General features: G+C 44.2%; 1 protein-coding gene across 1 annotated transcript in view; it reads left to right on the top strand.

The window, feature by feature from the left end:
- LOC130125441 (neurexin-3b-like) overlaps positions 1-27777 on the top strand; it is a 412131-nt gene that overhangs the window by 146230 nt on the left and 238124 nt on the right. Inside the window, exons 8-15 of the mRNA XM_056295020.1 lie at positions 5059-5262; positions 7940-7966; positions 9864-9983; positions 10341-10453; positions 10833-11101; positions 15776-15966; positions 17036-17209; positions 21410-21529. Of these exons, the coding sequence (XP_056150995.1) occupies positions 5059-5262; positions 7940-7966; positions 9864-9983; positions 10341-10453; positions 10833-11101; positions 15776-15966; positions 17036-17209; positions 21410-21529 (1218 nt within the window). The remainder of the gene's footprint in view (positions 1-5058; positions 5263-7939; positions 7967-9863; positions 9984-10340; positions 10454-10832; positions 11102-15775; positions 15967-17035; positions 17210-21409; positions 21530-27777) is intronic.

Genomic DNA, 27777 nt, shown 5'->3' on the forward strand with positions numbered 1-27777 from the left:
TGTTGCATGTTTGACAGCCACTTTGTGTGTCTGTGTGTCCTTGGTGGGGTGTGTGTTTGTGCAATGATGCACACAAGAAAAAAAAAATCATGAAAATCCAAACCCGCGCGCGCACACACACATGGAGAGATGCATGGTGTGCAGTACCTGCAGTGCTGGGGAGGATGGTGGAGGCCCATTATAAGTCTCATGCAGAGTATGAATAGATATAATCACCGCATCAGTCTATCCCTCTTCTCTTTACACGCCCTGCAGCGGTGTAAAATGTAAGGGGATATGTAGTTCAGCCATCTGCTTCGAGTGCTCTACAGCTTAGATGGTGCCTTTGGGGAGAAGTGATCAGTGTTGGGATTAGCATGATAAAGGCTGCGGTCTGCCTCTGGTTACACAAGCAAAAAAAAATGCAGAATGCAGGGGTGATGTGTAGCGTAGTGAAGAATACTGCCAGTAGGGGTAAACAGGTTGCATAGGACAGGTAGGGCTACCGTTGCAGGAAAGTGCAAAATATTTAGTGGTTTAGAACAGAAAATTGATCCCATACAAATCCAGCTTGTAAGACCTTGTGGTATTGAGCTGTACAAATGAAACTGACTTGACCTTGACCTTGGTCAGTTAAGATTTGCTTATCAGTTTGTCAGTGATGGTGATGATGTTGATGATGATGATGATGACGGCATTTATTTTCCCTGGGGGAAAAATGTTCCCCGTGCCGCATAAACCACTGGGCCACAGCACGGCGGCCCAGTGGTTAGCGCTATCTCAACACCTCACAGCAAGAAGGTCCTGAGTTCGAACCCCGGGGTTGTCCAACCTTGGGGGGGGGGTCATCCAGTTGTCCTCTGTGTGGAGTTTGCATGTTCTCCCCCAGGTCTGTGGTGGGTTTTTTCCCGATGCTCCGGTTTCCCCCACCATCAAAAAGAAATATGCATGTTAGGGTTTATTCTCTTGTCTGTGCCCCTGACTGAGGCAATGGGGAAAGAACTGGGGTTGGACCCCGGACTACAGCGTGAAGGCGGCAGCCCACCGCTGCTAGCTACACACATCACAGCTAGGACAGGTTAATTTGCAGTAACTGAATTTCCCCAAGGGGATTAACAAAGGAAACTTAATTAATTAATTCAAACAAAATGTCAGATAACACACACCACACACACTCACACACACACACAAATTGGCAGTTTTGTTTGTTTCAATACAGGTACATAAACTCCACTGTGGATCACCAAATTGACAAACACATTATATTTAGAGAGAACTGGGAAGTCTCTCAAGGACAAACTGCAAGTGTTTTGAAACCTTTGGCCACACTAGGTTGCATACCTCAAAGAAAACACTGAATAAAACACAGTAAAATGAGACTACTTGGGAGTTGGGTGGGGTGTGGGGGATAGTAGCATGATGGAGGAGGAATACTATTGTTATTTATTTATTTGTGTTTGTAATATTACTGTTGCTATTACTTCCCCTGCTTTGTATGTTTAGAAATGGATGCCTGGATAGTTAGATTGCTGTATGACTTCTCAATATGTGAAACATGAAAACATTCCTCTCAAAAGCCAACAATATAGGGGCATCTGGTGGCATAGCGGTCTATTCCGCTAGGGGATCGCCGGTTCGAATCCCCGTGTTAACCACCGGCTTGGTCCGGCGTCCCTACAGACACAATTGGCCGTGTCTGCGGGTGGGAAGCCAGATGTGGGTGTTTGTCCCAGTCGCTGCACTAGCGCCTCCTCTGGTTGGTCGGGGCGCCTGTTTAGGGGGGAGGAGGAACTGGGGCAATAGCGGATCCTCCCACATGCTACTTCCCCCTGGTGAAAACTCCTCACTGTCAGGTGAAAAGAGCGGCTGGCGACTCCACATGTATCGGAGGAGGCATGTGGTAGTCTGCATCTCTCCCCGGATCGGCAGAGGCAGGCTGGAAGAGTGGGGGAATAGGCCATCTACAATTGGGGAGAAAAAGAGCAGGGGGGGGATTTAGGAGTAAAGAGTCAACCAAATACCAAACGTATGCACTGTCAAAGAAACGTCACTTGTTTACGAGGTCTTCAGTTGTCTGGGAGACACGTCCTTCATATTCTTAATTAAGATAAACGATATAATAATATGTGGAGAATTTAATGTTGCTTTAAAATGCCAGCTTTCCCTCGCTGGCTTTTATGCCGTGGCTAATAAGACCAAGAAGTCATGTGAGTCGACCTTAGCAAAGCGTTTATTGTAATTGTTCCCACAAGTGACTTTTGAGGCCATTTTAAATGTTTAAATGTGAACTGTAGACATTCAAGGACAGTCTGTTAGTGTCTACGTTTGCAGCTTTGTGTTCAGATCTTAATGAAGATCACAGTCTAACGCCCGCGGTTTTCTTTCCTCTGGTTTTCGGTGTCCTTCCTCGTGTGTTTGAGCTCTTCAAGCTGCAGAATGGCTCGCGCGTAGTTATTTATTTATTTATTTTCTACGGATTTTTCTTTTCTATTTTATTCCATTTCTTTTATTGTACGCTTAGGACCTAACCTGGCCCACTAATTAATATACCCCCCCCGTCTGTGTGCGAGAAAGTGAGAGGGTGAGTGAGGAAGGGAGTTTGTGTTTGAATAAAAAAGACACCCCCCCCCCCCAAGTGAAAAATAGACTAGGCAGCTTCATAGCAGAGCCAGACAAAACCTGCAGTTTCAGTAATAGTGTCGTGCTGTTGCGCTCAGTGAATCTAAATGTTTAAAGAGCAGTTTAATGCAACGTTTTCTCATGGATTTGTATCTTATCTCGTTTCAACAAGTGCAGCAATAAAAGCAAATCAAATCTGATATTTACATTACTTCCTTTTATGGAATTCAGCATGGACACGTTGTTTTGTATTTACGGCATATTAATGTGACTTGGCATCTCAAACAGCTGCGATTCAGAAACATGCTGATGTCAAGAAATGCCAACACAACAGGCTGCACCATCCATAACAGACTATTGACATCTGTTGGGGGCGTCCGGGTGGCGTAGCGGTCTATTCTGTTGCCTACCAACACGGGGATCACTGGGTCGAATCCTTGTGTTACCTCCGGCTTGGTCGGGCGTCCCTACAGATGCAATTGGCTGTGTCTGTGGGTGGGAAGCCGGATGTGGGTATGTGTCCTGGTCGCTGCACTAGCACCTCCTCTGGTCGGTCGGGGCACCTGTTCAGGGGAGAGGGGGAACTAGGGGGGAATAGCGTGATCTTCCCATGTGCTACGTCCCCCTGGCGAAACTCCTCACTGTCAGGTGAAAAAAAAGCGGCTGGCGACTCCACATGTATCAGAGGAGGCATGTGGTAGTCTGCAGCCCTCCCCGGATCAGCAGAGAGGGTGGAGCAGCGACTGGGACGGCTCAGAAGAGTGGGGTAATTGGCCGGTTTACCAGTGGGGAGAAAAGGGGGGGGGATCCAAAAGAAAAAAAAAGTGCTATTAGTTGATATAGAATAGTTGCTGTTATTCATTTCTATTTGAACATTTAAAGTGAAATAGGTTGCAGTGAGGTTTACTTACTTTGTATTTTCCTCTGGACCCCGGGGGCGGGAGGGGGGGGCAGAACCTCTTTTTGAGAACCGCTGTCAGAACCTCATTTTGAGAACTGCTGTTTTAAAAGTTCGGCGCCTTGCTGCTCCCAAATCTCTCCCCTGCAGCCCCAGCGTCCCCCTACACACCGGCAAAGAGCAGTGTGGTTCTGTGGCCGCGGGGCTATTCCTCCTTTAAAAGCTGAGGTGTCAAAACAGGTATTTCACGGCTGGTCGCCCTTTTTAATCTGTCTTCCCCCCCCCCCCCCCATGAGCCTGCCAATCCGCCGACGGTCGGCCTCTCTCTTTCTCTCCCGCTCGCTCTCCTTTCCAACCGGTAAGAGGGGAACTGAAAAGATAGGTCCAATCCAGCGCAGCCCCCACCTCCATTATCTAACCATTGTGAAAGGCTGTTGCGTAGTTGTGAAAGGTGTACATGTGTTTGTAAATACATGAATGCGGGTCCATACAGGTTCGCGGCTGTGTCAGGGGGACAAATACTGTGTCGGCGTGGCGCTCACGTGTTCAGATGTGTGCACTCCCCTGCACGTAGCATCACAACACACCTTTCCTACATTTTCTGCCATCTCTGCTTTGGTAATTGGCCTGAAGACACGACACCTATAGAAGACAGATGCGAGGGAAGGAGGTAACTGGTGTGAAAATTTAATTTTCTGCACACTGAGCAGCCTGCATACCAAAGCCACAGCTCCCCAGAAACTCTCCTGATGGATGATGGATGATGAACATGGCTGCGAGTGCGGATGTCGGACATGTGTATGTGTTTCCCCGCAAATCAAGTATAAGGAGCGAGCGCCCAAGTGTTCAATCTTCAAGTTGGGTCTTTTTCTCTGCCGAGCACGGCCGGTCATCCTCAGCTACTGATAGCTGTATTAGCATGAACTGGTGTGTGTGTTGTGTGTGTGTGTGTGCATCCATGGCATACACACTCTTTATCTTATCTCCGACGTTTCGGTAGCATAAACAAAGCTGCCAAAAGCAGATGAAGCATGAGAAATATATTACTTTATGTCATGCTGTTATGATAATCCATCCATGATACCTGGTACACACTCAAACACAACACACACACACACACACACACACACACACACACACGTACGTGCTCACAGCATTTCTCCGCCCACAGGTCAAAGCCTAAGATGTGTTGGAGCCGCCCGTGTAATATGCGACTGAAATAAAATTGAAGTCGACGCGTTAAATTCAGATATATCGTAGCAGAAATGTTGAAATAATTGTACCCGATCCCTATTGATTGGGTAAAAATACAAAATAAATTTGCCACCTCCCACCCAACTTCTCTCTGGAGTAAGATTGAATTTTGTGAATTAAATTCAGACACATCATAGGAGAAATAATTTTTTTTTGTCCTGTTCTTTCCTCTCCCCTCCCCCCCCTCCCTCTCCTCTCCTCTCCTCTCCTCTCCTCTCCTCTCCTCTCCTCTCCTCTCCTCTCCTCTCCTCTCCTCTCCTCTCCTCTCCTCTCCTCTCCTCTCTTCTCCTCTCCCCTCCTCTCTGCAGAGGCGTCAATCCTCTCGTACGACGGCAGCATGTACATGAAGGTGGTGATGCCTAGTGTCATGCACACTGAGGCCGAGGACGTCTCCCTCCGCTTCATGTCCCAGAGGGCATTTGGCCTGCTTATGGCCGCCACGTCCCGTGAGTCAGCAGACACCCTGAGGCTGGAGCTGGACAGCGGCAGGGTCAAACTGACGGTCAACTTAGGTATCGTATAAACCGCCCACGTCGGCTGACCTCAACTAAGTCAAGGAGGGAGCCCTCATTCTTCTTTGTGTGGCATATTGACCTTCTCTGTATAGCCTTGGCTTGATTGCAGATCTAACACATACTAAAATGGTTTTTGGTCTGAGAGTTGCATGTGTTTTGTTTGACATGCCTGCAGTGTAAGTTTCTTTTTTTCTGCTTTGATGCTCCGAGGACCTTGTAGAGTTGATTTAGAGTTATACATCCATCAATCTAACACTTAACACTGATGTCCATGCTCTGCGGCACATCTTCTGAACAGCTCATAGATCATCGTGGTCATATTCATGATTGCAATTGTGCTAGTCATTTAAGAAACAATAAAAAAGCAAATTAGCCTAGAGGCACAGCAATTCGCCTTTTGAATTAGCCGTCACTCGAATAGATGGCGCTGTCCCTTTCACACATGCATTAAAAGCAGATGGGACATTTCATGTATGACCTTCTGCCATCTATTGAGAAGTACAGGTAAACATTTATGCATAAGTGCTGCATCGACAACATATACATTCTTATTGTGTGAGTCTGTTCCTGTGGTTGACTTTCTGTGTATGTTCTTTCTTTACTTTTTTCTATTTTTCTTTTCTTTTTTTGGTTTGTTCATGATAGCAGGTTCATGGTTCTCTCTGTCCATTAGCAACCTTTGGTCTAGCTGGCATCTCCCATGCCATGTTCAAAGATGGCACTCACCCCTTCAAAGGCCCCGAGCCTGCGGCCCACCTGGCAAACAGCCCGAGACCACAGCACTCAGCGCGCCTGCAGATGGTAGCACAAGTGGCACCTTTAAAGATGGCAGAGACCTTAATGCAGATAATCACTTAATAGACGGACTACATAATGGGTGTATAAATTAACAGCAGATACCTTTAAAGCTACAATCCTGAATCCTATAGTTTTTATTCAAACTACGGCCGGCACAGTGGCGCAGTGGTTAGCGCAGTCACCTCACAGCAAGAAGGTCCTGGGTTCGAACCCCGCGGTAGTCCAACGTTGGGGGTCGTCCCGGGCCGCCCTGTGTTTGGAGTTTGCCTGTTCTCCCCGTGACTGCGTGGGTTTCCTCCGGGTGCTCTGGTTTCCTCCCACAGTCCAAAGACATGCAGGTCAGGTGAATCGGCCGTATTAAATTGTCCCTAGGTATGAATGTGTGTGTGTGTGTGTGTGTGTGTGTGTGTGTGTGTGTGTGTGTGTGTGTGTGTGTGTGTGTGTGTGTGTGTGTGTGTGTGTATATGTTGGCCCTGTGATAGACTGGCGGTCTGTCCAGGGTGTCTCCCCACCTGCCGCTCAATTACTGCTGGGATAGGCTCCAGCATCCCGCAACCCCGGTTGGGATTAGCGGCTTGGATAATGGATGGATGGATGGATGTTCAACCTACTGACAGCTGTGGCTGTACTCGTTCGTAACTGCTTCGGTATTTGTGTACTCCAGATCCCAGAGATCTGTTTTAAATGAAAGAGAGTCGCAAGTGCTGCCGTGCCAACACTCTGCCACCTGCCAAACGAAGAAACACAATGGACCCTGCGCTTTGGCTCATGATGCCGTAGTATTTGTCAGTAAAGGTAGGGACTCGGTCTGCCATAGATAGCTGCTTGTTGGCCACAGCACCTTTGTGTCTAATGTTATGCGGCGCATCATTTTTTCTGTGGAAAGTCCACTAAAATGAGCATTTACCAAAATGTCCATTATTTGGATATTCGTGGATTAACTATTGTTTCACATATTCAGTTGTTAAGAGAGCATCAAAAATAACTTTGAGTTTGTCGTGTAACTCTTCAGGATTGTGGCTTTAAATTAACACATATACTAGTCCAGAGCACAAAACACTGACATACCACAGATATTCAAAACACTGCCCCTTTTTTACCCTACAGTGCACTTGTGCAGGCTAGTTTAGATACCTAGAGAGATGTTGTAGTAGTGTACAGGGCCCTCTGAGGGGGGTCCATAAGCCTCTGTACGGTGCTGTTGCTGCCTGGATCGAGGCTGTTTGCTCCCACTTTTCTGTTGCGGTTGACGGCACATGACAACTTTGGTCACATGGATCCCAACCCACACTGTTCACCTGCCGGTGACAGGTCCATAGTTCCTCTAGCCGTGTAAAGCCTGTTATTTTACATATGCTATCAAATTTTTTCCGATTTTTATTCATCGCATAAAAAAATATGCATGCTACAAGTCGAGCATCCCGGCTCGAGATGTTGGGTTGGAAAATCGATGTGGCCATTGAACTGCAAGCAGATTGATACATCTACATTTCTACATTTACATTAACTGAATTCTGTGATAGCAAATTTTGAAAAGAAAAATAATATTCCTATAGCAAAACTCACCAAAGTGACAACACCATGAAAGATGAAAATAACATCAAACTGAATACGACAAAGTCGATTCTGTTGGTCACAGAAATATTGGTCAGCACTTCATATTTCTAACCACATTTTAATTGGCTCAGATTTGGACTATATTGAAATAAAATCATGACATCAACATCAGTTTCGTTAAAAAAAAACATGGCTGAAAATGGCTGCCAGGGTCATGTGACCGTCCCCGGAAGGTGGATTTTCTTGTTCTTGGATGTCTGCAGCTGTAACCTTGAAGGATGCGATTTCATCTGTCACTTATTTTCCCCTCCCCATCTAGACTGTGTCAGGATAAACTGTAACACCAGTAAGTCAACTCTCCTCTTGTGGAGACTTCTTCCTTCAATCACTGTTTTATTATGGCTTGTTAAATACATGTAGGGGTTGTAGATGTGTGAATGCAGGGGACTGATAAGAGGATTATAAGGATAAGAGAGGGAGGGGGTGGGAGTAATAGCTGGAGATCAAAGTTATTGTAAATATGACATTATGTGCTCTATGCATTTTAAATGTCCCCCATTTTCAAACCAAATTAATTCAGACGAGTAGTTTTTAATCTCTCCCTCTCTGTCTGCAACTGCTCACTGAGGAGTTGCATTTTCCCCGGCTATGTATAGCCATTGTCGTTTGAATAGCCAGCTATAGTATATGGATATTTCTCACTTTTTGGATATTTGTACATTATTATGGTTTTATTTAAGGATATTGTATATCGTTAAAGAAAAGATATTACTATAGTATATTGCAGTATGTATAATGTTAGGTACTGTATAGATGGAGTTGAAGTAGCTGCACTTACTCATACAGTGGACTCTGATTTTTCTTTTCGTTTGATAAAGTTAGGAGCCATGCACATAGAGAGAGAGCGAGAGAGAGAGAGAGAGCGAGAGAGCGAAAGAGAGAGCGAGAGAGAATTAGGAAAAATAGTATACGTCAATTTATAGATTGTGTGTGTGTGTGTGTGTTTAAGTGACCGCAGTTTGACATGCCCTATTACACTGATTACAGTATGTTGATTAGCGTCACAAATTAATAATCCAACTGGTAATGTGTGTAACGAAAAGTGCGCAGCTGTACATATACTCATGTCCAGCCATGCAAACACACAGACACACAAACATGTTTCAGCACTTCTGTCGCTGTCGCTACACACTTGTGCAGTAGAAGTGGTGACTACAGAGGGAACCTGGGTGGTTTCAGTGAGGAACCCATCGTCCGTCTGGATCCAAGTGTACTGCATAGCAAAAGGCAGACCGAGGCCAAAGCTGTTCAGTACATTTTGGATCCTTTGCAAAATCCCAAGGTTGACGACAGGTCGATTTTTTTTTTCAGGAAGTGAAGTGTTCCCCATTCACAGTGTTTAAACATTCACTATATACACCCATCAAAAAGAAATGATCAAAAATTGTTATAATTATTTTTTTTCCCCAGATCAGTGCAAAGATTTAACATCTTCATCTCACGTTAAGATAGTAATAATGAACAGTTTACAGCTGAAAGGTACAGCCTAGTGTTAGACTACAAAACTGGCTGAACAAAGGTTCCTGCACAAAAAGATGTTTAACTAATGAGCTATACATGTCACAGCAGGAAATTAAACTGAACTGATCAGCTTCAGCCTGTTGGAGCGCTAAATAGCAATGGGGCAATATTGCCCCCTTGTGGTGAGTTAAGAGAACTTTTACGCAAGTCTTGACACCCCTGATCTACTTAAGTCACACACATAAGCACATAAGCAAACACATGTGACTGAATAAACATTAAATGGTTTGGCCTCCCTCTCTCTCTCCCTCTCTCTCCGTCACACATTTTGAGTCACTGTATGAGTAACGGAGCAAACAACTGGCAGTGCAATCTGCTATTTCTTTTTCTTTGTTGTCCAATCCAACCCAAATCTTTGTTTTGAAAAGTACAACGGTGATTTTAAAATGCTGTGGTACCAGTCCATTCTTACTCGCCATCCTGTTTACAAGATCCCACTTAATCTGAGAAACGAGCCACGATGCTTGGCCAGTTAACTAAGCTACAATGGAGAAAGGCCCTGGTTCTTAGTAATGAAACATACTTGATGACTGTAAAAGTATGAACGCAGCAGCTTCACGGTTTCCTGTCGTCTCTGATGGAAAAACAAAGATTTGGGTTTTTTTGTTTTTTTTTTGTTGTGCCTCCCCCTGTCCCCTTGACTAACTAACCCTCCTCTTCAGGCAAGGGCCCTGAGGTACTTTATGCCGGACAAAAGCTCAACGACAATGAGTGGCACTCGGTTCGAGTGGTCCGCCGTGGTAAAAACTTCAAACTCACCGTGGATGAGGATATGGCTGAAGGTATTTCTTGTGCCACCCGATCATCTGCCATTTACAGTATGCATGATTAGCATGACAACTGGATTCATATGAGATGAAGAGGATTAGTCTTTCCCCATTTCATTTCATATTCCCTACAGATGTTACCATTTTGTCTTTTTTTTTCTTCTCCTGTTGTTTGTTTAACAGGCTGTGTTCAAAGTTTTCTGCTCAGGTCAATTCATAGTCCCCGATTATACTGTAGCGCTGTCATCATTTACATCAGTATGGCATGACGTGAAGCTATGCCACACATTTGTCTTTGCTCAAGTCCTTCGAAGTTGCAATATACTCTTCCCCTCATCCTGTTTATCCCATGCTCTCGCCCCCCCCCCCCAGGTCAGATGGTGGGAGACCACACCCGTCTTGAGTTCCACAACGTGGAGACAGGCATCCTGACCGAGAGGCGTTTTGTCTCCTCCGCTCCTTCCTCCTTCATAGGGCATCTGCAGGTACAGCAGAATCCAGAGGGCATGCCGCACCATAAATGGTCACACTGGCAACAGCTGAAACAACATCTGTAATGCAGGGAACAGCTGTCATGCAGGATCCTGGACAACTAAAGGGAATTCTTAAAATTCTTAATTTGCATCATTTGGTTGGCAAAAAGCAGGTGTTAGTAATCGACTACAGCTGTTAGTTGTGAAGTGATTGGTGTCTGTGATAATGTGCCATATTCATGTAGCACAGATATGTCTTGAAATTTCTTCATTAGGATTAATATCTCTCTCGGCTGACACAGTTTCTGTGCTTACTCGGTTATCTTAACACAAAACGAGCAAATTAGATTTGTTTTCCAATCAGACTTTTTCTCATTATCTCTCCTCTCAGAGCCTCAAGTTCAATGGCATGCAGTATATTGACATGTGCAAGAACGGAGACATTGACTTCTGTGAACTCAACGCCCGCTTCGGCATGCGGTCTATCATTGCCGACCCCGTGACCTTTAAGACAAAGGGCAGCTACCTGGGTTTGGCCACTCTGCAGGCCTACACCACGATGCACCTCTTCTTTCAATTCAAAACCACCTCGCCAGATGGTTTCATCATTTTCAACAGTGGGGACGGGAATGACTTCATTGCCGTGGAATTGGTCAAAGGGTGAGTGGGCTGATGATAAGAAACTGAAGCACTGATGTGGCCATTCTCTTCCCTGGTCTTTGGAGGCATTGTTAATTAAACTGACCCATAACCCGACTCAGTGCTTTGGCACTTAAATTAATGATTGTGCTGCAGGAATGTCTATATTCACAACTGGGGCTGAGGGAAGCAGCGGTGTGTGTGCTAGAGTCTTCTTCTTCTTCTTTTTCTTTTTCTTTTTCTTCTGGCTGCTTCCATCCATTAGGGGTCGCCACAGCGGATCATCCGTTTCCATCTCTTCCTGTCCTCAGTATCTTCCTCTGTCACCAACCATCTGCATGTCCTCTCTCACCACATCCATAAACCTCCTCTTTGGCCTTCCTCTTTTCCTCTTCCCTGGCAGCTCCATCTTCAGCATCCTTCTACCAATATACCCAGCATCTCTCCTCCGCATATGTCCAAACCACCTCTCTTGCTTTATCTGTCCCTCTAATATACTTGTTCCTAATCCTGTCCATCTTCGTCACTCCCAATGAAAATCTTAGCATCTTCAACTCAGCCACCTCCAGCTCCACCTCCTGTCTTTTCGTCAATGCCACTGTCTCCAAGCTATATAACATAGCTGGTCTCACAACCATCTTGTAAACCTTCCCTTTAACTCTTGCTGGCACCCTTCTGTTGCATATCACTCCTCACACTCTTCTTCACCCACTCCACCCTGCCCGCACTCTCTTCTTCACCTCTCTTCTGTACTCCCCGTTACTTTGGACAGTTGACCCCAAGTATTTAAACTCATCCACCTTCACCACCTCTGCCCCTTGCATCCTCACCATTTCGCTGTCCTCCCTCTCATTCATGCATATGTATTCCATCTTGCTCCTACTGACTTTCATTCCTCTTCTCTCTGGTGCATACCTCCACCTCTCCAGGCTCTCCTCAACCTGTTCCCTACTCTCATCACAATGTCATCCGCAAACATTATAATTCATGGAGGCTCCTGCCTGATCTCATCTGTCAGCCTATCTATCACCATTGCAAACAAGAAAGGGCTCAGAGCTGATCCTTGGTGTAATCCCACCTCCACCTTGAACCCATCCATCATTCCTACCGCACACCTCAACAACCACATACCTCACCATTGTCACACTGCCCTCATACATATCCTGCACCATTCTTACATACTTTTCTGCCACTCCCAACTTCCTCATACAATAAATACCACACCCCCTCTCTCAGCACCCTGTCGTATGCTTTCTCTAAATCCACAAAGACATAGTGTAACTCCTTCTGACCTTCTCTATACCCCTCCATCAACATTCTCGAAGCAAACATCACATCTGTAGTGCTCTTTTGTGGCATGAAACCATACTGCTGCTCACTAATCATCACCTCTCCTCCTAACCTTGCTTGAAAATCCGTACCAGTACACTTCTCCACTACTCAGGCATCCTCTCACTTTCCAAGATTGTGGTAAACAATCTAGTCAAAAATTCCACTGCCATCTCTTCTAAACACCTCCATGCCTCCACAGGTATGTCATCAGGGCCAACCACTTTTCCACTCTTCATCCTCTTCATAGCTGCCCTCACTTCATCTGAGCTAATCCACCGCACTTCCTGATTCACTATCCCGACATCATCCAATCTTCTCTCTCTCATTTTCTTCATTCATCACCCCTCAAAGTAGTCCTTCCACCTTCTCAACACACTCTTCTCACTTGTTAGCACATTTCCATCTCTATTCTTCATCACTCTTACCTGTTGCACATCCTTCCCAGCTTGCTCCCTCTGTCTAGCCAATTGGTACAAGCCCTTTTCTTCTTTCTTACTGTCCAACCTCTCATTCCACTCAACATATGCTTTTTTCTTTGTCTTTGCCACCACTCTCTTCACCTTAAGCCACATCTCTTTATACTCCTGTCCACTTTCTTCATCTCTGACTAGCCCTCTTCTTCTTCGCCAACCTTTCTCTTTATACTTTGCTGTACTTCCTCATTCCACCACTAAGTCTCCTTGTCTTCCTTCCTCTATCCAGATGACACACCAAGTACCTTCCTAGCTGTCTCCCTCACTATATCTTCAGTAGTTGCCCAGCCATCCATCATCTCTTCACTACCACCCAGTGCCTGTCTTAACTCCTCCCTGAACTCCACATAACAGTCTTCCTTCTTCAACTTCCACCATTTAATCTGTCACTGCCTTCACTCTCTTCCTCTCTTTGAGCTCCAAAGTCATCCTATAGACCACCATCCGATGCTGCCTAGATACGCTCACCCCTGTCACCACCTTGCAGTCTCCACTCTCTTTCAGATTGCACCTCCTGCATATAGTCCACCTGTGTACCTTCCACCACCACTCTTATATGTCACCATGTGTTCCTCCCTCTTCTTGAAATATGTATCCACCACAGCCATTTCCATCCTTTTTGCAAAATCTGCCACCAACTGTCATTCCACACTCCTCCTCTTGACACCATACCTACCTATCACCTCCTTATCCCCTCCATTCCCTTCACCAACGTGCCCATTGAAGTCTACTCCAATCACCACCCTCCTCCTTTAGTACACGCTCCACCACTTCATCCAACTCACTCCAGAATTGTCCTTTCTTTTCCATCTCATACCCAACTTGCAGGGTATATGCGCTGACAACATTCATCATCACACCTTCACACTCATCACTCTCTCCGACACTCTGTTCACCTCCCACACACTCTTGACATACTCTTTCTTCAGAATTACGCCTACCCTATTTCTCCTCCCATCTTCACTATGGTGAAAGAGTTTGAACCCACCTCTGATACTCTTGACCTTACTCCCCTTCCACCTAGTCTCTTGCACACACAGTATATCTACCTTTCTTCTTTCCATCATATCAGCCAATTCTCTCCTTTATCTCCTTTATCAGTCATAGTGCCAACATTCAAAGTTCGACTCTCATCTCACCACTCCTACCCTTCCTCCTCTCCTGCTTTCTCTGGACATGCCTCCTCCCTCCCCTTTGCCCAACAATAGCATAGTTTCCATCTGCCCCCTGCTGACCAACAGTACCAGTGGCAGTCATTGGTAACCCGGGCCTCAACCAATCGAGTATGGAAATCTGATTTATGATCTGCATATTTGATTTGGCAAAGGTTTTACACCGGATGCCCTCCCTGACACAACCCTCCCCATTTATCCGAGCTTGGGACCAGCACTAAGAATGCACTGGCTTGTGCGTCCTCAGTGGTTGGGTTGTGCTAGAGTATTTGAATGAAATATGTAAATGATGGACCCAGGAGAAAGGTGGTCTTAAGACATGGGGTGTAAAATTGACCCGATTACATCAATTACATTGTTGTTGATCTTTACTTATACTGATTATAAGAATGGATGTTTGCACAGCCACTTAAAGCGGGACAAGGACTGCATTTAGCCACTTTTTATTCATCCTGCCAGCTGGGTACTTGCACTCACACTAGAGATGGGTACCGAAACCCGGTATTAAATGGGAACTGGTGGTAAATTATTAAAGACCGTAGCATTGATAAGCTCCGACATTACCGGTTCTGCTTTCGGTATTGGAGAAAATAAATGTCATATTTACTGAGGCTACATAAATGTTATCTTGCACTTTTTAGCTCAGCAACTCCGTTTCTAATTTGCAATAAGATTAAGACATTTGTCTTATGATGCATTTTGGCTATTCCCAGCTCTCTGCCTCGCTCTCTCAGATGCACACACAGACCCACAGAGCCCGGTCTTAGTGACAGTGGTGGAGAGAGAACTAAATGGTCAAAAGTCTGGTTATACTTCACTAGAGTCGATGCTGACAATGTTCGTTGTCACAAGGTCTTTTACATGTAAGGGCGGAAACACAAGCAATTTTTCGAAACATCTAGTGAAAGTGCATCAATATAGGCGGAGAAATGCACAGAGCCCACACGGAGTTAGCTAAATTACACAAACGTGGGTTAGTGAATAAAAGTACCGCTCTGCCCAGACATGAGAAAATAAACCATTGTTAATTCAGTTCTTAATTTGTTTTGTTTTTCTCTTTAAAAAGACAACAAAACGAACTGATGAGAGTACCGTTGAAGTACCAGCTCGATAAACAGTATCAGTAAGAGTAGTAGGACCGTTAAAATCGTAACAATACCCATCCCTGACTCACACACATAAAGAACAGAGGTCCACCATTTTCCCTTTACACCCAAGTCAGCTGAGTCTCTTTGTCCTTTGTCACTCCATTAAACAGTGTAAACACATGCGAGAGGGCTTAGCTGAGGGCACAGCAATTAAGTTCACTGAAGAAAAGTCCTTTACATTGCGCCCTTGGTAACACTTAAGTGATTTTCCCTGTCCCCTTGTCTTGTTCTAACAATTGGAGCATGACTTGTACTACATGCCACATCCAAGACTGTCCACCGCTGCAGAAATGCCCTTTCGCTAAGGCGCCGAAACCCGAGCCATTCAGGGAGCACCATATGGCGACACATCATGTAGTAAAACTGTCTATACAAAGGACTGCCCTGCGCGTTTGTGTGAGTGCATGTCTCCATGCACAGATATGTATTTCTGTTTCTGCCTCATGTTTGTGTGTGTACGTGCACACATGCTTGTATTTTGTGCATGTTTGTCTGTGTGTTCCCTTGCTTCTGTGTAAACATCGGATAAATCTGTGATTCCCCTCTGCTCCCTTTTGTCTGCTTTTCCAGGTTCATCCACTATGTGTTTGACCTGGGGAACGGGCCTAGTCTGCTGAAGGGGAACAGTGACAACCCCCTGAACGATAATCAGTGGCACAACGTGGTCATCATCCGGGACGCCTCCAACACGCACACACTCAAAGTGGACACCAAATCGGTCACCCAGAATGTAAACGGAGCCAAGAACCTCGACCTCAAAGGTATCATGTCTCGTTTTTTTGTTGATTAGGAGACTCGTGAGCACGGTTGTCTCCAAATCTGGGGACAGTCGGTGCCAGCACACCCAGTAAGCAGGCTAATTTCCACTGACACAGTGGCGGATGGTGTACCCCACCTCTTCAACAGCATACCTACATCCCAACAAGTTTACCTTCCTCATAGCAGTATACTCATCTCACCTCTTTCAAGATATAACTATCGAGTCAACTGCCGCTGCATCACTGACTTGTTTTCCTCTTTATGTAGTGTTGTGGCATCATCGAGTCTTTTCAATATTTGCGTCTGTGTTGATTTGGGCTACAGGTTTCATCCCGAATGGCGTTTTATGGGAGCAAAACGTGGAATTGATGTCTCGCTGAAGCATTTATTTACTTCCAAAATATACGTTGCTAGCAAATGTTATAGAATAATTAACTTCCATTTATTGAAATATTGTTTTAAATGAGTGTTACTTCTGTGCAGGCAGTTGTTTTGCAAAGTTATACATAACTTTTCAAGCGAAACTTCCTTTGTTAACATGAATGACACATGCTTATTTGCTTCATTCAGTCCCCCCAACCTGCCATCCATCTGTCCATCTATCCATTAGGAGGGCTGCATAGCGACAAGAATTTGGTGATATGATTCAGTATATCGTGATATATTATTATACTGTAAACCCTGCAATAAAGTGCAATATTTTGTCAAAATTTAGAAAAAAGGAAGGGTACAGAATTAATATGCGCACAGTCAGAGTAATCGGAGCTATAGCTAGTGTGGCACTTGCAACACTTGTTGTTGTGGGCCTTTGCAGCCCTGTCATAACGCCGCATCCGCCACCTAGAGGTCAGCAATGTAAACAACACAATGAAGTGGTCCCACTGCAACGTCTCTTTGTTTGCAATCCTAAGAACTGATAATGTTTTTGAAAATCAATACGTTATTGTGAAAGGAGGCATCGAGATGCTCGGGTGTATTGACATCCTCTTACACTCCTACCATCTATCCGTTGAGATATATTATTTTGTAATCTCTCCCTTCCTCGATATCTCAATCTCTCTCTCCCTCCAGGTGACCTGTTTATCGGGGGCCTGGGACCCAACATGTACCAGAACCTTCCCAAGCTGGTGGTGTCCAGGGAGGGCTTTCAGGGCTGCCTTGCCTCTGTCGACCTCAATGGCCGACTGCCGGACCTCATCAATGACGCCCTGTTCCGCAGCGGGCAGATCGAACGCGGCTGCGAAGGTACAGTCAGCCTCTGAGCTGTTACGATTCACCGTGGTCTGCTGGTGTACTAAGTAGGTTTTTTTTTAGTAACTTAATAGGCATGCAATGGTGAGTATTTTAGTTTCTTTCTCAGGTGTTTTTTTTAGGGGGAACGTATCAACGTTTGTCCTAGTTTTAACAGTACTGAACGAGCTGCAACCTACAGTAACTGGAGCTATCAAAACTTGGAGATTATTTATTTACCTTTTCTTCCCCTTTAAAACCACTGATTTGTTTTCTATGCAAGACTTGGGAGTGTTTGAAAACAACCCTGTAGAGTGGCTACACATAATTTTGACATTACATGCTGGTTTGATGCAACAGTCTGTTGTAATGAGAGATGTGATTTGCCACAGTGATATTATCACCTCTTACTTCCACCCATGCACTCACCTATACCCACCTTTCCCCTGCCTGTCGTTCCCTCTTCAGCTCTGTAAACCGCTTTCTTGGTGTCGTCTTGCTACGAATACCATTTACTTAAGTTTGAATTTTACAAGTTAAATATTTCTTCTATATAAACATTCCCTGTCTATTTTAACAGTTCAGTGTTCAATAAATAAGATATTTTTCTCTTTATCAAAAGCACTGACTGCCACTGTTCAAGTACATATGGGACAGTCCGTGTGTGGTTCAGGGCTCGCTATGATTCCTCTAGGGGGCAGTATAAGATCAACATAACACTACCAGCCGCTGCAGTCAAGTCAAGTCAGTTTTACTTTAGCTTGTAGCACACAACAAAATGCAATATTTTGGCACTACTGGAGATACACTGCACCTCAGCCTTTATGTACATATTACTTACCCCCAGTTGTGATATTTGAAGCTTATGGTTCTATATAAACAGTTCAGATACACTGATTGCAGATAGTATGAAGAGAGCCTGTGTACACAGCAGGATGCAACCTAGGTTCCTGTGTATTACTTAATCCCCTCTATCAAGTCAAGTCACATTTATCTTTTATGCCCTAAATCACAGTTAAGTCCCATAGGGCTTCACAATCACGTCACATTCTGTGCAACGTACAACAGTCCCTATCCTCAGACCCTCGATTAAAATGAGGAAAAACGCCACAGGAAAAAAAAAAAACTTCCAGAACGGATAGACATACAGTAAAATATTTACAATAACAATTCACTGAGGCACTAAATGATTACACGTGCTTTAGCAAAATAATGCAGAATATAATATAAACTAACAAATTAAAAATTTACTTCAATTTGCAATTTACCCCTGCTGATATACATGTACTAGATCTAACCCAGATAATCCCTCACTAACCCTTACTCTTGTTTTTCCGCTCTGCTCTGCTTATTTTCTTTCTTCGCTAACAAAGTTGGTTTCACCAAAGCCGACCTGCAAGGTAGAGGGTTCAACTCCGCCTCCATGAGGCCTGCCTGTCTGAAAGACTGCTGTGTGCAATGCATCGTGGGTGTCACCATGGCCATATAGTCCTCCGGTCCTTCAGGAGGCTTCTTGCTCTCTGGGGGGAGGATAATGGGCTAGAATGGGGGATTGTGGAGCGAGTCAAAAGTGAGAGTGAAGAAGGCAGACAGAAAGCTTGACAGGAGAAAGAAGAAAATGCCAGAAAATGAGGAAAAACGGCGAGAGCTGGAGTGGCTTGAGTAACAATCTTCCGTGAATCAAAGTGGAGGGAATAAGTATGGGAGCTCAAATGTGTAGGAACAGAGGGTAGGAGGAGGGTTACTCGTCCATAAATATGAGGGAAGTCTGGCTGCCTGCATAGCTGGCGAGCCCATTAAAGTTTCAGCAAAATGTGGGTGTCTATCTCATCCTGAGTTTGAAGAGTGAGACAAGACAGGAAGGGAATTGTTTCCCCACCACCAACAGAGAGAGAGAGAGAGAGAGAGAAGAGTGTTTAAGTTCCAAGTTTATTTGTCATAAGCGACATTTGTGTCTTTGATTTAGTTGTTGCATGTAAAAGGAACATTGCTTCAGCTAAGCCAAATTCAAAATACAGTGTTAATATCTTAAACAAAAATGTTGAAACCGTCATTAATGGCTTTGCTTCAAAGAAAAACCCCCTGTACATGCACTGTATATGACAAATGTACTTACCACATACAAATGCTCCAGGCTTTGGCCCAATCCGCAGAATTAGTGTGAAAAATGTTACAAAAACAGCTTGTTGCGTATCTCATTGTAATCACTGTGTCACTGCTGTGGAACAAGATGAAATATATTTGAATAACCCCAAAGGAATGTCACGGCATGCAACAGGAGATAACCGTGTGTTTTGAAAGGCACAACAAATAAATATCGCCTACCATGTGAAGTTCAGGCACTGCTATATCTGCTAGTCATAGTGAAAGGATGGGGGAAAAAGGATCCACAAGCAAAGGGAAATACAGTGTGGGAGTAATGTATTCAGGTATGAAAAGGCCAGTTGTGATGTTTCGCAGTATGGCAAGCAACGCGGAATAGACTGGGAAAGAGCCTGCAGAGGTAGTGCTGATATGTCTACGCTCTCTCTCTCGCTCTCTATCTCACTCTCTCCTTTTGAAACCTGCCATGCTCGCTGCTTTACCAAGATGACAGTGTTTTCCAGAGAGCGAGAGGCCTCCCGCTAGAACACCAAAACAATGACATAATCCCTCGCATGTGCGAACAAGTGCACGTACGATAGATGTGCAAAAGCATACACATACGTATACACTCACACGCAGGAAGACGTACACACGGTCTTGGGAGACACGTGGTTGACTACCAAAGCTGTGCATTACACATTAAATGCACTTTCAGCAGGCAAACTTACTGTTTCCCCCCCCCTTCCGATGTCTTTACTCTTCACATTGTCTTGCATAAGACAATTGCTCTGAAACGCTGTCTACTTGCATCTGTCTACCATTTACTCAGACTGTTTCTTTCTTTTTTTTCCTGAATGTCTGTTTTCTCTCGTTTTTTGATGATCTGGATGTTTCTCTATATCGTTCTCCCCGTGTCTACCTTGAATTCGGTGGGGGGTGAGGTTTATGTATTTAGCTACGATGTGCACTCGCCCTTATCTGCATTCCCTCGCAGTCTAAAGTATTCAAAAGTGAGAGCCATGTGTGGTCTAGGAGAATGCCATACACACATCCCATTTGACTTTGAATACCCTCCTCAGCTCCTTTCCGACTGAAGTGCATACTCAAGGATATGCACTACGTGTTTTCAAGTGTCCTTTTTTTTCTCTTTTCTCTTTTTCTTTTCTACTCCACTGTTCATAAATCCTGTGTCTGGTGTGTCTTGTGTACCACGCGTTTAGAGGGAAGGCTGTCGCAGGCAGTTTTTTGTTTTCAAGTCACTTTTTCCACAAGGTGTTGTTTAATGGGGTCCTTCGCCACATGTCAGTTGTCAAAATGAAAAAGAACTTTTTGTTGTCTTGTCTGGCTTGTCCACACACAGAGGGAATGCAGCGTAATGAGCTTCAATAAAACGTTTTGAATTACTTGTTGGAATGACTCAAATTGCATGACTTTTCATCCTCTGCACACGATCAAAAAAAAAGAAAAAGAAAAGAGGACATTATGGGATGTTGACAGAGTCATCACAGGACCTCACAGCAGACTAGTATTTCGGTTTCCGCACATTCGCGGTGCCATGTTTGACAGTGGAGAGCAGAACGCATGCATGTTGCTTCTGAGCACTCACTGGCAAGCAGCCGACCTGCAGTAGCAGTTGCTGCTATGTGGGAGGTTGAACATAAACAGGCTCCATCCAGCTTCATACGTCAGGTATAGTGTATCCCCAATGCTACAGCTGTTTGCAATGAATGCTTGAAGGGGGGGGGGTCTCTTCTAGCTTGCTGGTGTGACTACCGCTTTTTACCAAGCATGAGACAAGATTCACCAGATTGCTTTAAGTGAGGTTACTCCAGATGGAGGGGGCTCCCTGTGGTGGCACTGTCTGCACCCTGTTCTTTCTTCCAGGCACATGTGCTGCACACTTCTTTGTAGAGTGCATTTCTTCTGCATGGGTTCTGCGGTTTTTAACTCATCGTCTCCTTTTTATTGCCTGACTCCAAGTGTTTGTGCTCTCTCTCTCTCTCTCTCTCTCTCTCTCTCTCTCTCTCTCTCTCTCTCTCTCTCTCTCTCTCTCTCTCTCTCTCTCTCTCTCTCTCTCTCTCTCTCCCCCCCCTCTCCGTCTCTTGTATTCCCATCAAAACTTTTCCCCAGGCCCCAGTACCACCTGCCAGGAAGACTCCTGTGCTAACATGGGTGTGTGTATCCAGCAGTGGGAGAATTTCACCTGTGATTGCACCATGACTTCTTACACGGGGACTAACTGCAATGACCGTAAGTACCACTGGGTTTAAAGTTGTACACATCTGGTGTCCAGTAATACGATTGTACACAAACATGTATATCAATACCCACTCACAAAGTCATGCACACACTGGAGCACCCTCAAACACTTTTCACAAGCATCCTTACTATATACAACTGCACATTGCCACAGGCAAAAACACACACACACACATTCTTTCAGATACCGTAATAATATGCACACAACATGTAAAGTGCACGTATGTGCATCCATACACTTTATGGACACTTAAAACACACTGCTAGCATCTCTGGTGCTATTATACCAACGATGACAGCCACCACTCTGCAACTGTGAGTACCTTACCCTTAAGCTGCGGAGATACGCACCTGCATGGAGCGTTCCAAAGCTGGATCACTCATGTGTCCACGAATTCTTGTTACATTTGCTGCATGAAAGTACCATTGAAATCTCCATGTGATTTTTTTAAATGACGCTGTGGAGACCCTGATGAGAATTGGAGGGCGCAAGCGATTGTTGCAAAGCAGGCAATTTGTTGTAAAAGGTGTGCTTGATGTCCCTGGCCTTTATATGTCTGGCTTTGAGGAAATCGCAGCGACTGATGATGTGTAAAATATCGACTTGTGCTTCAATCGCGTTTGCATTTTTATTTTTTATTTTTTGACCACAAATGCCCTTCAATGAGTGATCTTAGAAGTCGGTGGATGACTTGTGTGTACGTGTGTGTGGGGGTCTCTTATCCTCATGACGACTCGGAACTTCCCTTCAGTAATCACGGCTGGCGGTCCTTTCATTTAGCGGTTAATAGCAGGGGCACACTGCTGCTGGTCCAGACTAATGAGGTGGTGGAGACCTGCTGTCTGTGAACACTGGTGTCCCGCAATAATCCAGACTTTTCTCATGTCAGGCCTGCTGCTGCTGCTGAATACTGTCAGCAGTATGTCCGTCTGTCTGTTATAATATCTATGACCTAATGTCTTTATCGCTCTATTTGAAAGCAACCTCTAATTTCTTCCCATCTTCTTTTTTCCTTTCTTTCTCACCCTATTTGTCCGTGCGAAAGATCATCTGAGGCAATTTGTCTTATTTACAGCTAGCAATTGACAGCGGCAATCACTTCCCGATCTGACCTCTGTGTTTGAGTGTTAATTAAAAATGAGCAGCCGCCATCAATTTACCCAATGAGGGTACCGGAGGTTTGCTCCAGAGGAGGTTGAGCTGATTTCATTTTGACACAGACATATTTCGTGTTAAAACATAAGGCCTTTGATGGTTACATCACATTGCATCATTCAAGTTTTAGTTGTCTTGTTTCTAATTTTGTCGGAGGCCATTCGCAGTCATTGCCCGGCCGTTCCACTAAGACGATTAACACTATGGAAAGCAGTGGCGTTACCCCGAGTTAAATGTTCTGGTCAACCATCTTTCTTTCTTCCATCCTCTAATTGCCTTATTGCTTTACTTTAGTGCAGACATGGAAATAGAATATTAAAATATAGCCGCATACGGCAGTGAACAGATAACAAGCATAATTTGTGTACCAATTTTGCTAGGGTTGTAAACCAAAATGTGAATAGTTGAAGCTAATTAGTTTTGCATTTTATGACAAATATAGAGTGATGGACATACAATTCGTTACATTGCTTTGATTTTGGTGCCAACGGAGATTGGGTTAATATGTGCATGTTCATGAAAAATGACAACTCATAAATTGATTTGAAAATGACCCCAGATCATATAGATAATTTCATAAATAACTATGTGGTCAGTTCCAACGTAGACATAACAGACTGACCCGTTAGTGTTTTGGTCTCTACCTTAATGGTAGAGACCAAAACACTAATGGGTCAGTCCAGGGCTCTACACTCCTAAATGGAAAAAAAGAACACACAAAGAAATTTATGAGCAAAGTGAAAAATATTCAATTAACACAGTTTATTAACAAAAAAGTGATTACATACATGTTTTACTGTGTGTGTGTGTGTGTGTGTGTGTGCGCGCGCGCGTGCGTGCGTGCGTGTGCGCACACTCCTCTTTGTATGCACTTATGTAAAAACCAGTGGAGGACTATGGAAATGGAAGACCCTAGTAGCATCCAGACACTAGGCATGGGCCTAAAATATTGAAAACAACATTGACATACCTTTTTGAAACACTGACATGTTGAAACACAGCTTTTTAAATAAAATATTGCAAGAACTTTTTCACACGTTTGAAAGTTTTTTTTTAACATTGATGCACTGAAACAACTTTCTGAAACATTAAAACAGTTTTTAAAATATTGACGCTGCAGTTTAACAGACGTATTGGTTCTGCACTACACGTTTTTTTCTCACTGTGTGTGTGTGTGTGTGTGTACTAAGGCACACACCTCTGTGCAATACCACGTACCACCAAAATCACACACGGCCCATGCCTACTAGACGTAAAGCATATCGGTTGTCTAGCTGCTTTTGCACGTTGGCCGTCACGTTGGCTCAGCCATGACAGGAGTGGGATCGAACCCCGCCAAGTTTACACGTTAGCGTCAACCTTGCAAATAGTGATGACCAAAGCAGTTCTTTTCAATGTACCAAATCATTAGAATCAGTTCATTAAAAAAAAAAGAAAAAAGATTTGTTCAAAAGATTCGTTCACCGAATCGTTCAGCGCTTGATCGGAGCTCCGACTGCGTAGAGTCCCACCCACTGAACCGAAACACACCCACTGAACCCAAACACTGCATAGAGTCCCACCCACCGAACCGAAACACTGCGTAGAGTCCCACCCACTGAACCCAAACACACCCACTGAACCCAAACACTGCATAGAGTCCCACCCACTGAACCGAAACACTGCGTAGAGTCCCACCCACTGAACTGAAACACACTCACTGAACTGAAACACTGCGTAGAGTCCCACCCGCTGAACCGAAACACTGCGTAGAGTCCCACCCACTGAACCCAAACACACCCACTGAACCCAAACACTGCGTAGAGTCCCACCCACTGAACTGAAACACACTCACTGAACTGAAACACTGCGTAGAGTCACACCCACTGAACCGAAACACTGCGTAGAGTCCCACCCACTGAACTGAAACACACTCACTGAACTGAAACACTGCGTAGAGTCCCACCCGCTGAACCGAAACACACTCACTGAACCAAAACACTGCGTAGAGTCCCACCCACTGAACCGAAACACTGCGTAGAGTCCTACCCACTGAACCGAAACACACCCACTGAACCCAAACACTGCGTAGAGTCCCACCCACTGAACCGAAACACACCCACTGAACCCAAACACTGCGTAGAGTCCCACCCACTGAACCGAAACACTGCGTAGAGTCCCACCCACTGAACCAAAAGACGGCCGAACGTTCAGTTCAGCTCGCTAACTTGTGATCTGAGAACAGTCATTCATTAGGTCTATGAATGTTCTCATTCATCCAGGTCATGGTCATCCAAAGGAATTGAATCAAGTGCAACTGGACTTGGTATTAGTCCAGTTGCACTTCAATTCCTTTGGATGTCGTTCATTAGGATAAAATAAGCCAGTGAGCTGAGAATTTCGTTGGATAGCGATACCGTTTGCAAACTGAGAGCTGCTATAACAAAGTCCTACTCTATTATGTACAGCACTATATTTTCGTGACACCTAAATAAAATATTTCGCACTACATTCTACTTCATTGCCAGTGTGCGCGCGCGCCTGCGGGGCACACTGGCAACGTTAAAAATTAGCCCAAGCCTATACATATAATATCGATCTAGATGACGTAATATATCTGGATAACAGGCCAAGACCAATGTTGTTGAATCATTGCAGCTAAATGTTAGCAACCCGAATCAGCTGTGTGTTTGCTGTCTTGAAAATGTCGCATTCCACCTGCGAACGAAGAGAATCAATGGATTGTTTCAGAAAGTGATTCGGTTCAGTTCGTTCACCCAAAGGAATCGAATCGTTCGCGAACGACACAACACTGCTTGTGAGGCTTCCTTAGTTAAACCTTGCGGAAACCCCCTCCCCGGGTTCCTCTTTCTCCTCATTCAGTTTTCGGTCAAAATAAAAATAAATGGGCTTCATTTTTAACGATGTCGTCGTGATACGTTTCTGACTTGGGTAAATTGTAATCTTTACTCGCACACTGCGCTGCTAAATAGTTTTTCCGGTTCACACGTATCTGTTTTTAGGGGAAAATACGTGTAATACACTTGCACTGTAGAGCCCTGAAGTCCCAAAATAAGCCAAGTTTTGTATGAAAAAGGTGATGAAAAAATGGTGGAAAATCAGATAAGACCGATAAGTGTTCAAAGGAATCTATTGACACAATTCTCTCTATGACAGACAGTTCAGAAGGTGCTGTCCAAAATGTGACATTGCTTGTTATAGCACCACCATGGGATTAACTGTTGTGTTAAATGTTGTAGTTGCTTAAAGGCGCTTTCACACCATAATTGACAACATGCATAGTGCAGCACAACATAATTTTTTCAGTGGGCTGCACTCACCTGGACGGCCCCAGGTGGCGCAGTCCTTTAAAATTCTACAGGTTTTGTGCATAAAGTTCATTTTAATTGAACTTTAACCTCCAAATATGCTGACATGTATGAAGCACATCCAATGGCATTCCGGCATTTGCAGGAAGTGGATGTTGATCTCCCTCTTCCTCCATATACTGTCCAGTTCTTGAAGCAAGGCGCTCTAGTTTGCGCTCTACCTTGTGCAAACTATGCACAATTGTGATTATTGTTTAAAAGCATTCCCAGTAGTGGTTGAGACTTTGAACCTATCCACCAAGTTTGATTAATGTGTCTTTTATGGCTTTTGAGAGCTAGATACTTTTATGACAGGTTTGAAGAAGAAGAAGATGACTACAAAGAAAAAGAAGAATCCTATAATTCTTAGTGTTCCAGCAGCTGTGGTGCTTGGATCAGTAATACACTGAAAAACAATAGCTTAAATGGGTCCAAAGACAGGCACACAGACAGTTAATCTCAGGGAAACTTTACTCCAACTAAGTTTACATTACATAAAGCACACAGACGCCAGCATTTCACCAGCAGCTATCACCTCACTTTTGGGGCTCTTTCTTTTAAAGATAAGGGGTCTAGTTTGCTTCTCACAGATTGACCTAATCTTCCTCTGTGACTTTCTGTTTACAGTGAAGATGACAGTCCGTGTCCTCGGAGGGGATGTGAGCGTAGGTGCAAAGAAAAAGACCACTAGGGGGCAGTAAACGCATGACAAGGGCCGTATACGTTCCCTCTGTAATAGAAGAGAATGAGATGGATCCCCCAAGCATGAAATCAGCTTTCCTACCATTTTCTTCCTCTGGTATTCTGTCATATTCTTCTTTCTTTCTTTCTTTCTTTTTCTTTTTAAAAAAGTCTATCTTTCTAAAAAGTCTTTTTTTCTTCTTTCTTTCTTTCTTTCTTTTTTAAAAGTCTTTCTTTCTTTTTCTTTTTAAAGTCTTTCTTTCTTTCTATCTTCTGCCTTTCTTTCGTTCTTTTAAAAAGTATTTCTTTCCTTATTTTTCTTTCTTTCTTTCTTTGTATCAGCAAACAGGCCCAGGTGCATTGGCTGGACTGTTAACCATCAGGGGCTGGGCCCAGATTCTTCTCCGTCAAACTTTTTTTTTTAAAGTGTACTTCTAAACAGACTGTTTCCACGCATTTATTTTTCTTGCATGTGAGGGCTACACATTGCTTAAAACATGTGAAAATTGAAGAAGGGAGGAAGAGTTTGGATTTGATTTACCATATAATCGGCACATAAATATTCCAGCCACTCGAATGTCTCACACCAAAATGAGCATCATATCAGATACCTACTACCATTATTACTAGGCCTACATGATGGAAAAATCCTCAAAACCCATAATACAAGGCCAATTTCATGAATGAGAGTGGAAAATGGCGAACTTTTCAAGGTGACCGAGTAAACTTTCATAATTTGGTTGCAAAATCATTGCTGATGGACCTATTTGATATGAACCACAATTCTCACCTCAGTGGTACAGGTAGTAAAACGTGAGAAAATATTTCTACCTGTTGAAAAATGAAGAAAAGGAGCAATTTCTTTCTTTTTAGAATTATATTGTCTGGTTAAACTTGGCCTACATCAGTATTGTTGTGGCCCAACTTGTCCAGGCTAACTAACATTATCAGCTCAGCTAGTAGCCCTACAGTTTTGTTTCATGGAAGCCGTGGTAACTTGGCTGACACGATCGGAAAAAAAAGTTATATTGATCATAAAAACTTGTCTCAGGTGT

Source organism: Lampris incognitus, chromosome 15, assembly GCF_029633865.1.
Source record: "Lampris incognitus isolate fLamInc1 chromosome 15, fLamInc1.hap2, whole genome shotgun sequence".
Classification (NCBI taxonomy): Eukaryota; Metazoa; Chordata; class Actinopteri; order Lampriformes; family Lampridae; genus Lampris; species Lampris incognitus.